At 47.6% G+C, this 9654-nt stretch overlaps 3 protein-coding genes across 4 annotated transcripts; 1 reads left to right on the top strand and 2 right to left on the bottom strand.

The window, feature by feature from the left end:
• Nucleotides 1-70: 70 nt before the first annotated feature.
• Nucleotides 71-1563, bottom strand: LOC107277936 (phospholipase A(1) DAD1, chloroplastic). Its single transcript, XM_026021310.2, has one exon. It carries the CDS (start codon nt 1559-1561, stop codon nt 344-346), a length of 1218 nt encoding a protein of 405 aa, XP_025877095.2. The 5' UTR covers nt 1562-1563; the 3' UTR covers nt 71-343.
• A 1432-nt stretch (nt 1564-2995) lies between these two features.
• Nucleotides 2996-5104, top strand: LOC9267637 (structure-specific endonuclease subunit slx1). 2 transcript variants are annotated; one of them, XM_015759638.3, is made up of 4 exons: nt 2996-3266; nt 3895-4001; nt 4504-4686; nt 4977-5104. In XM_015759638.3, the coding sequence occupies exons 1-3, from the start codon at nt 3040-3042 to the stop codon at nt 4665-4667; spliced, it is 498 nt and encodes a 165-aa protein (XP_015615124.1). In that variant the 5' UTR covers nt 2996-3039; the 3' UTR covers nt 4668-4686; nt 4977-5104. The 2 variants fall into 2 exon arrangements, with proteins under 2 accessions (XP_015615124.1, XP_015615122.1); XM_015759636.3 differs by lacking the exon at nt 4977-5104 and having other exon boundaries at nt 4504-4946.
• Nucleotides 5105-5156: 52 nt separating this feature from the next.
• On the bottom strand, nt 5157-8399 carry LOC4349761 (protein TRAUCO). Its single transcript, XM_015759635.3, has 2 exons — nt 7360-8399; nt 5157-5812 (listed from the first exon to the last, which is right to left on the bottom strand). Exons 1-2 carry the CDS (start codon nt 8336-8338, stop codon nt 5529-5531), a joined length of 1263 nt encoding a protein of 420 aa, XP_015615121.3. The 5' UTR covers nt 8339-8399; the 3' UTR covers nt 5157-5528.
• Nucleotides 8400-9654: the final 1255 nt, after the last annotated feature.

The following is a 9654-nucleotide window of genomic DNA, read 5'->3' as shown; positions in this document are numbered from 1 at the left end:
CTAAGCAAATGACGTACTCCGTTACGTTTTGGAAGAACAGTATATGAACTGTTATGGAAGAACAGTAATGTGAACAGGTCAAAAGACATTTTAACTTCCGTTACGTTTTGTCATTACAAAAGAATCACCATTTTACAGAAACTGTGAATGACTGATACTGTCACTCTGTAGTTGATCTATTCCTGTTCTCTGTCAGTAAAAAAAAAAAAGAATCACCGTTTGACAGCAAACTGAGGTGCGTGCGTTAATTACTCCTAACGTGTTAATGCATTGGCTACAGGTCCTAACTAAGCTGTGCTAATTACTGTGTTAATTACTGTGTTAGCGTAGACACAGGTCCTAACTAATATGTGCAGGCTGCCACGAGCTTGAGATACAAATCAAGGTCATGCGATGCAACCACGTTGCGCGCCGTGTCGCCCTGGCTGCAAAGGCGCAGCTCGCGGCCGACGTCGCTGTACTCCCACCCCATCTTGGACACCAGCCACCTCGGCAACCTCGGTTTCCTCCTCGCCGGCGCGTCGCCCTCCCGAGCGCCGCCGCCGCAGTCGTCGCCGTCGACGGGGAACCCCGGCACCTTGGTCACGACGTCGTTCGAGTTCACCACGCGGAGCACCTTGCCGCCGCTCTCCTCCAGCCTTCGCCGGAACGCCGCGTTGCCCACGCGCGGCCCGCCGAACGACACGGCGGTCACCATCGGCGCCTCGCCGTCGTCGTCGTCGCCGCCGCCGTGGCGTTGCATGGGGGAGTTTGTCGTGATGTCGTAGGCGGTGAGCACCGCGAGCGCGGCGCCGAGGCTGTGTCCGGTGACCGTGATGCTCAACGGCGGCATGCCCTCGCCGCCGTACTCGCTGACGATCCGCTGCACCTCGCCGCGCACTTGTTGCTGCAGGCTGCCGTGCGCTTCGCCCGGGGTGGTGAAGAGCCTCCAGAATCCACTCTCCACCATCGGCGGCGCCGCCTCGCCGTCGCCGGATCGCGGCGGCAGGTGGGTGAGAGTGGACTTGAAGTTGTCCACCCACTCGCCGCACGTCGCCGTGCCGCGGAACGCAATGACGACGTCGCGGCGACCCAGCCGCTCGATCTCGTCCTCGTCGTCGCACACCGCGACGTACCCAATGTAGCTGGACCTGCACGACAGCCAGCCCGGCGCCGACGTCGACGCGGCGTGGAGGATCCCGGTGACCCGGTAGCCAGTCTCAGGGAGCCCGGAGCGGCGCAGCAGGGAGCTGGTCGGAAACCGGCACGACCCATACGACGACGGCGCGCCGCCGTCGAAGTCGAAGCTGGCGTACGCGGCGCGGACGAACTCGCCGTAGCGGACGAGCTCGCCCCGGAGCGCGCCGTCGAGCGGGTTAAGCAGGCCGTCCCAATCACGAGCACCCTGGAGCTCCGTCCACTGCCTGCCAATCCGCATCATCCCTGACGGCTTGCACGTCGCCGGCGACGAGGTCGCCAGCGAGCTCCTGACGACGGAGCAGCACCGGCCGCCGCCGCCGCCACGTCGCGCCACCGCCGCGCTAGGGTAGCAAGTGCGAGCTCCGGAGATAGAAGCCGCCATGTGTCACCGCTGCATGCGCTCGATCCGAGATGGAGCTTGTTATATACGCAGGGAGCATGAGAAATGGAGGGAAAGCTCAGAGTTGCTTCTGTTGATTTGAAAACGGCGGGAAATGCGTTGTCAGGCACCGTGTCTTTCATAGCTGCGCGTTCTCTGCTCCCACATTTCGGGCAATTAATCCAAAAGTTTTTTTCTTGGAAGAAATTCATCATGCATCTTGAGTTTGGTTGTGACTATATGCAACCAAAAACTCGAAAGTTGATCGGCCAAACCTCCAAAATGATCCACTCTGCTTGGGACTGATGCAAGGCTCCAGCCTCTTCGGAAGCAAATTGACATGTTTATATCTGAAGAAGATTACAGTGAAATGCAGCCATGCTGGGGTAGGAATGTTAGTTTGGTGGTCTTGTGCTTTGCATGCTGCACGTGGCAATGCCGCAAGCTAACTGATGAACTAGTTTTTTCTGCCAAATAAAATTGCAGGAAATTTTAATATTAAGATGAAAGATCAGTGCAATTTAAATACGCGCTAGTTCGGCTGAACTGGTTGTCAGTTTGACAATTTCAGGATAGGACAGTCGTTAAATGAAATTCAGAAGCACCTTTATTCAGAAAGCCTTTTGGACTTAAAGATACAATCCGCCAGTTTGCACTAGATCATTTTGAGTACAAGATAACCGACTATTTTAGATTGAGCATCTACTTCAAGATAATTCAAGCAAGAACCATGTGAGTGTTGCATTATTGGACACCAGGTGTCCTCAGATTATGCATTTGACACTAATTGGGCCGGTTATCTATTTTCCCATTAGAAATAAAAGAGATTTGTATTCCACATTAAGATGTCTGAGGATCTTGACATCAACCTATTTTTTTTACACGACATCAACCTGTTAACTGAACATCATAGTGTCAGACTTGGATGAGGAACAGTAATGCAGAGGCAATTAGCGCCCAGTTATCTTTCATGCCGCGAGCTTGCATTCCACATTTGGAAAAACTTTCCAGGGTTGCACTGCCTAACCACCCTCTGATTTACACTCACCCTAGTGCCTAATTCTTTTCTCCATTTGCCTTTCATGACAACCCAAACCCAGCTTCAAATTTGGCACAAGCGAGCCTTTTCCCCTACGCGTATCAGAAAAATGCCATTTCCCAGCTAGTATATGCACGGTTATTTGGCACGTGCAACCTCTGCAATATAATCATCCGAATTCCATCACGTAGATTTCTGATTTATCGCATATTTTCACACGTTCGAAGCATGCCGGAATTCATTTTCGACGCACGTTTCCCAGGCTTAAACTGGCCGTGTCGAATTAGGCTCACATTCCGGTACGGCCCATTTGTCCATTCGGCCCATGTCCAACACGCCCCACGGGCCACGGCCTGATACTCCTCTAAAAAAGCACGTGCTAAAAATATCCCCAATTCGAAAATTTTCTCACGGCGTCGTCGCCTCGCCGGCGAGGTGGGAGATGAAGCTCTCCGCTACCTTCCGATCGGCGAAGATCCCTCGCGCTCTTCCTCCCAAATCCGGCGAGCCCGCCGCCGCCGCCGCCGCCGCGTCGGCGTCGTGCGCGCCCGGTAGTTCGCCGGCGGAGGCTGCGAAGGGGAAGGCGGCGTCGGGGTGGTGCGTCTACCTCATCGCCTCCTCCCGGATCCCCCGCACCTACGTCGGCGTCACCACCGACTTCCCTCGCCGGTGATTCCCAGCTTACCTTGCTTCCCTGTCTCCTACTCCTGTCTGATTTCTAGAGCGAGATGTCTCAGAAGGTTGTAGACTTGTGGTAGAGCATGAGTAGCAAGTAGGCGCAGCGCAGAGCGTTTGAAATAATAAGGATTGAGGAGGTTGGAATCGACCTCAGTTCCTGCCGCCGATTTGTTGTGAAAAGTTATGGGACTTGGGAGAGAACGAAATTCAGGTCATTGTTTAGTCCTACTCCTTTTGGTGAAGATATTGGCACATGAATCAAACCTGAGTTTGGTCTACTTCTAGCAATGTAGGTTAAACATGCAGAATATTTTCTGCTAAATAAGCTGTTATCTGCTCTTGTCTCTACCTGTCTTCATCATGTTTGTTAAGTTGTGTCTATTTGTGTCACTGTGATATTCTCGTGCTGTATATCAGAGCCTGTCCTTTTCTCCATATATACATTGCAGTTGCCTTGAAATATTGTAGTAGTTATCTTGCTCATGCTTGTACGATTTACATGCTTGAATATGTAGCAATTAACATGATTAGAAAGTATGAAGTGAAAATTTGAACATCTTTAGTCATACCACATTTAAATTGTAATTGTGTGTTGATGACAGTATTTTTATTATTTCAGCCTGAGACAACATAATGGTGAATTAAAAGGTGGCGCCAAAGCTTCATCAGCTGGAAGGCCATGGAATCTCGCATGCCTTATTGAAGGCTTTGTCAACAGAAGTGAAGGTTATTGATCGTAACCATCATTCTCCAACAGCCTCAGACTTGATTAAGATGTTACTAGAATTGCATATAGCTATAGAGTGCTCCAGCTTGTAAGTGCAGCTTTTCTTTGCAGTTTTCACTTGATTTAGGGTGTCATTGCACTTTCTTCTGAAATTATTTTGTATCTTAGGTTGGTATTTTATGACATTACCCTAGAAAGCTATGTTTATTTAGCCATACCGAAATAATGTAGCAACATGAGTACATGACTGTCTGTACTGGTCATTCTTTTCTTGTTTTGTTTGGTATAATGAAAGTTTCATCATGTTCATTGATCCTTTGGCATAAAGAAAATATTTAGTTATTTGCCTCTTTTTCTGCAGAGAGAAACATTAACATTGTCTATGTGCTTTAAATACTCAGGTGCCATCTGCATCTTTTGCATAAAAATGAAAGGAATGTTTCCCTTTTCAAGTTTGACCAAAACGTAAGAATTCCTATTAACTGAATTATTTGTCTGCAGCCTGTGAATTCGAATCAAAATGGAAGAACATCTCCCGGAAAATGGCACGCAAAAGGAGTGAACCTAGCATGACCTCATTGCTGCAACATCGAGAAATGGCATTGAGCAGATTGAAAACCGATCTGGCTTGTAGCCATCTGAAAATCAAATGGCACTCAAGTTGAAGTTATTTCTCTCACGTTGGTATGTACATGCATTTAAAACTATGCAAAATGTCAACTGTCTTATATAGGATTTTCAAATTCCATATTTATGTTAGAAAATCACTTGTCTTCCAGCTCTTCAACACTGTTATCTCGCAGAATGATGAAGCTGGTTTTTGTATTTGTTTATTTAAGATTAAGATATGAAACATTGGAAATTAAAGGTCCGGTGCTTTGCAAACATTGTGTTTCTTTACATGGAGACTGCACTGGTATAAAAAATGTTATAATATATTATGATATTGATGTTTCAATTTTTTTTCTTCAAAGGTAATTCACACTACCTGCCTACCCCAGGTCGAGTATCATCTGGCATAAATGCTGTTATCCTTGTATGCAACAGAAAATTTTCTGTATAATATCAGCTTCATTGATACATTTTTCTGTTAACGAAGCTACTTACATGTATCCACAGAAAAATGTATAATACCTTCTTATGAATTAATAACATGGATAAAATTAGATGTACCTCTCATCTATTTGTATTACTCCTCCTTAGGATAAGATTCGGCCAAACATTATTGACCAAATATTACATATTATGAGTATTAAACTGTCGCCCTTAATCCTCATCCCACTGCTAGACTACGTGCAACCGCCCTTACCGCCCCCCAACATCTCGGATTAACTTCGCCCCATCATGGATGGGAAAGATTGAAGGCATGCGTTGCTACACGAAGGTCAAATGGCCAAACCATCAAGTGAAAAATATTCAATAACTACAGCATCCATCTAACCAGACAAACATTACTAAACCAGCTATAGCCATCAGCCCGCGTGCTGTTTAACCGGATTACATAAGCTCTAACTAAAGCAGAATTTTCACTGCAGTTTAATGGTTTTTTCAGCAGTACCGTTTTCTGCAGGCACCTCATTCGCCAGCTGATATGGTCGATAAGGCACATTATTCATTGGTTGAGGAACTGATCGACCTCCAAAATCTTCTGGAAAGAACTCAAAATTGGGACCAAAGTTGAATCTGACTTCGCAGTTTGGCTGGTCAGGCAGTGTATACATTGACGCAGCTGGGTAGTACCGCCCTCCAGGAATGTCCACAAAAGCAGTGCCCTGGCATACCCCATTCTTGAAGTAGCATATCTCACTACCTGCATTTGCAAGAACCATAAAGTATTAAAATGGAATATCTAAGAAGGCCAGAGGAGAGGCTGCACAAATTGCTACTTTCTAGCATCCCTTGTTTTCCTACTTACGATGGATACTTTCTAGCATCTAACAATGGATGCTAGAAAGTAGGAAATGTCATTTAAGTGCAATTGTGTAAATGTCATATAGGATACTGATTTTTTTTCTATGGGAAGAACAAACAAGAAATCCCTTTTTTAATCCATGTAAGCAAAATATAGTGATTCAATGGAAGGTACTAATGTGCACTTATTTACAATTACTGACTTTGAGGCAACAAAAACTTTACAGTCATCGATTTCTGACTTCATCATAAGAAAACAGATAAGAAAGAACTGCCCGTTTTATTCATGTGCACATAAACATAATGGAATCTTCTGCACGATAAGATTGCAATGATGGCTGGATAAGTAAACACTCCCAAAAGTAACCTCCTATGATATAGTAGGAAGATTGCACCTTCGAGTTAGGATTGGTACAGCATATCATGCAGTACTTGTTTTGATGTAGATAAATTCCAGAACCAAATAAGTAATTATACTTTAGGATATAATAGTCAAGAACATATTATCTTCTCAAAAAAGTGAGGTTGCAGGTATTTGTTTTTACTAGTATGGAATACAAAAAAGACTATGCACTGTCAAACAGTCAAGAATATAATTTAAGGTCAGATGATGACATAGATACTCTTGAACAGAACAATATGGGTAAATTTAGTAACATTTGGTAGGTGTTTCTTGTCTTTGATTGAGTGGCAAATCAATAAGTTACGCACAACTGTAGAAGCAAATTGTTACATTTTTCATGTTGTGCCTCTCAAGAGAGCATTGCTAGAGAAGCATTTGCTGCATTTCTTGCTCTCTTTCTTACATTGTGACTTATGAACTGTATGCTGCATTCACTATGCTTCAGCGCTAAGAACCTCCAATAATAATGATGACAATTTGTGCAATAGCTATATTTCTTGGTACAAGACACTTTATGCTTTGGAAATGATTTCAAGAGCAGTGAGTAGAAACTACTTTCTAGTTTGTGCAATGGAGGTGCAGTGACTTGAAACACATGTAGGAGTAGGTACCAATGTGTCCAACCAAACAGAGATCAGAAACTTGCTCAAACATAGGATGCAAAAACTTAATTAAACGTACTTTTTAGTTTTGTTAGGACAAGTGCACCACTGTCACATTACAGCTATTGGAAGTTCTAATATTTCCTATATAACCATATACATGTAAATAGCACTCGAATCTGTTGTCCTGGATCCTAAATCACTTTATCTATGTAAATCTACTACCGGTAATTCCGTAATTGGTACAAATTCTACATTACTCCAAGTATTCCATATAACATCATGAAACACGCATCCTTGTTATTACATAGAGAATCTTATTATTTGTGAAATTGCTAGTTCATACCAAGTTGTTTTGTGAAAAGTAGCGTGTGTTGTTTTCCTGGCTGGCAATCTACCACCAGTTTATTCAGACACATGAAGTAACACAATGATACCCACCAGGAACTGGATCCGGCGTCTTCTGCTCAGCTGCCTTGGGAGCTTCTGCGCGGAAAGGAAGCCCCTTGTAGTGAACCAGGAAAGGCTGCTTGGGCTCATACAGCTCTCCATCAGGTAGATGAATGTAGAAGCCGAGTACATCGCCCTCGCCATAGCCTTGATCGGCATAATTGGCCCTCCATGCTTTGTGCACCTTGGTACCATCCATGTCGCGGTATCCAAATCCAAACACATCGTAGCCTACGGGAGCGTGGATGTCAGCATTGTTGGTAGCCCATCCAAGGCGGGTGTGGCCGGTGCTGCCGAGGTGAAGGACCTTGACCTCGAAGTACCAAGCGCCGGCAGCGACGCCGCGGGTGGCGCGCACCATCCGGTATCCCTTTGTGCTGCCGGCGGTGAGGCGGTCGTCGGAGACCTCGACCTTGTCGGACTTGAAGACGCGGGAGAGGAGCACGGGCAGATCGGGCGCGTCGTCGTTGCGCTCGGCCGCGAATCGGGGCGCCGGGGTGAGGACGAGCTCGTCGTCGCCGCTGGAGGGCTTGGGGAGGCGGCCGTTGGCGCCGGCGCTGCCGCCGGCGAGGGCGTTGGCCGGCTGCTTGGCCTTCTTCTTGCCCTTGCGGGAGTTGGGCCTGGTCCAGACGCTGTTGCTGTTCTTCTTCTTGGACTTCTTGTTCGGCGGCGGCGGGGGCGCGAGGGCCATGTGCTTCATGGCGCCGCCCAACGGGTTGGTCCCGTCGTCGTCGGGTGGCGCGGCGACGGCTGAGGCATCGGCATCGGAGGCGTCGGCGGCGAGCGCGGCGTCGGAGAAGGGGGAGGCGGAGGCGGGGGTGTCGGGGAGATTGGGGGTTTCGGCGGCGGATGGGGTGGCGTCGGATATCGGGGTATCGGGGGGCGGGGGCTGGAACGGCGGTGGCAACGCGGGTGAGGGTGGAGAGGGAGGCGCGGGCAGCGCATCGTAGGCGGCGACGGCGTCCGCCATCGGCAGTTTTCTGTGTGAGGGTTTTCTGTGTGATTTTGGAAGGGAAGACTGAAGAGAGTACATCTCACAAATTAGGCTGCGTTCGGTAGTACTAGTTCTCAACCCCTCCCCTCGTTTTCCACGCGCACACTTTTCAAACTACTAAAACGGTGTGTTTTTTTGTAAAAAATTTCTATACAAAAGTTGCTTTAAAAAATCATATTAATCTATTTTTAAAAAAATAGTAAATACTCAATTAATCATGCAATAATAGAGGCTTCGTTTTGCGTGCCGCAACCCCTCCTCCCGAACACAGCCCCTCAACTTTACATGACATCTCTTACCCTCAATATCAGAAATCTTCACCCCTCAACTATACAAAACCATACAATTTAGGTCTCATAGTAGTATATAGATGTTCGGTTTTACTGACGTGCATCCTAGTCAGAAAAAAATATAAAAAAGTATGTGAGGTCTACATGTAAGTGAAAAGAGAAAAATGTGAGGTCTACATCTCTTTTTTTCTTTAATTTTCTCTTTTCTTTTATTCTCTTCTTCAGTTCCCGGCGGCAAAGGGGTCAGAGGCAGCAGCGAATCCCTTGTCTTCCTCTGCTGGTGCTTCGGCGCCGAGTGGCTCCTCTGCCGGCATCAACTGGCTGCGTCCTAGCCCTCCTCGTTGCTACTCCACCTCCCCACTGCTTTCCTCCCTTCGGGTGTCCACCTCCTCCTCGTTGCTACTCCACCTCCCCTTGCTCGGAGGGATGACCGGCCCGACGATCCTCGTGATGCCTCTGTCCCCGCCAATGTCGTCACCATTGGCGCAGCCACCTGCCCGGCCTACACGCTACGACTTTCTCAACTCCAAGCTGGTTGTTCTGCCGCCGCCGCCACTGCCCCCGCCGTCGGGTGCGGCCGTGGGAAACCACCCGGGGATGACGACGTCATCATCTTCTTTCTTCTCTCTTCTTCACAAGCTTGGGAGGGAGGGGGAGGTGGCCGGCAGGAGTGTGTGAGCGCGGGGCGGCGGCGGACGGAGCAGGCACGATGCAGACGATGCGCACAACCACCGCCTAGTTTCTTCATGTGCGCTCGCCTGCCACCGGCCGCCTCTCCCCCATCTGCTGCCGACTGAGAAGACAAGGAGAGAAGAGAAGAGAAAAAGGAAATAAAGAAGAGATGTGAAGCCCACATCATTTTCTCACTTACATGTGGGCCCCACATACTTTTTTTTCGACTAGGATGCTAAGTCAGCAAAACCAGGTTTCTATACTACTATGGGACCTAAAATGCACGGTTTTGTACAGTTTAGGGGTGAAGATTTCTGATATTGAGGATAA

The sequence above is a fragment of the Oryza sativa genome, chromosome 11, assembly GCF_034140825.1.
Source record: "Oryza sativa Japonica Group chromosome 11, ASM3414082v1".
Classification (NCBI taxonomy): Eukaryota; Viridiplantae; Streptophyta; class Magnoliopsida; order Poales; family Poaceae; genus Oryza; species Oryza sativa.
The sequence above is the reverse complement of the archived record's forward strand: the minus strand, read 5'-3'. Positions and strand labels throughout refer to the sequence as shown.

Coding starts and splice junctions, on each gene's coding strand:
- LOC9267637 (XM_015759638.3), top strand. CDS start 3,040: ATGAAGCTCTCCGCTACCTTCCGATCGGCGAAGATCCCTCGCGCTCTT. Junction 3,267..3,894: donor ACCACCGACTTCCCTCGCCG/GTGATTCCCAGC, acceptor TTATTATTTCAG/CCTGAGACAACATAATGGTG. Junction 4,002..4,503: donor CTTTGTCAACAGAAGTGAAG/GTTATTGATCGT, acceptor ATTTGTCTGCAG/CCTGTGAATTCGAATCAAAA.
- LOC4349761 (XM_015759635.3), bottom strand. CDS start 8,338: ATGGCGGACGCCGTCGCCGCCTACGATGCGCTGCCCGCGCCTCCCTCT. Junction 5,813..7,359: donor GACGCCGGATCCAGTTCCTG/GTGGGTATCATT, acceptor TTGCAAATGCAG/GTAGTGAGATATGCTACTTC.
- LOC107277936 (XM_026021310.2), bottom strand. CDS start 1,561: ATGGCGGCTTCTATCTCCGGAGCTCGCACTTGCTACCCTAGCGCGGCG.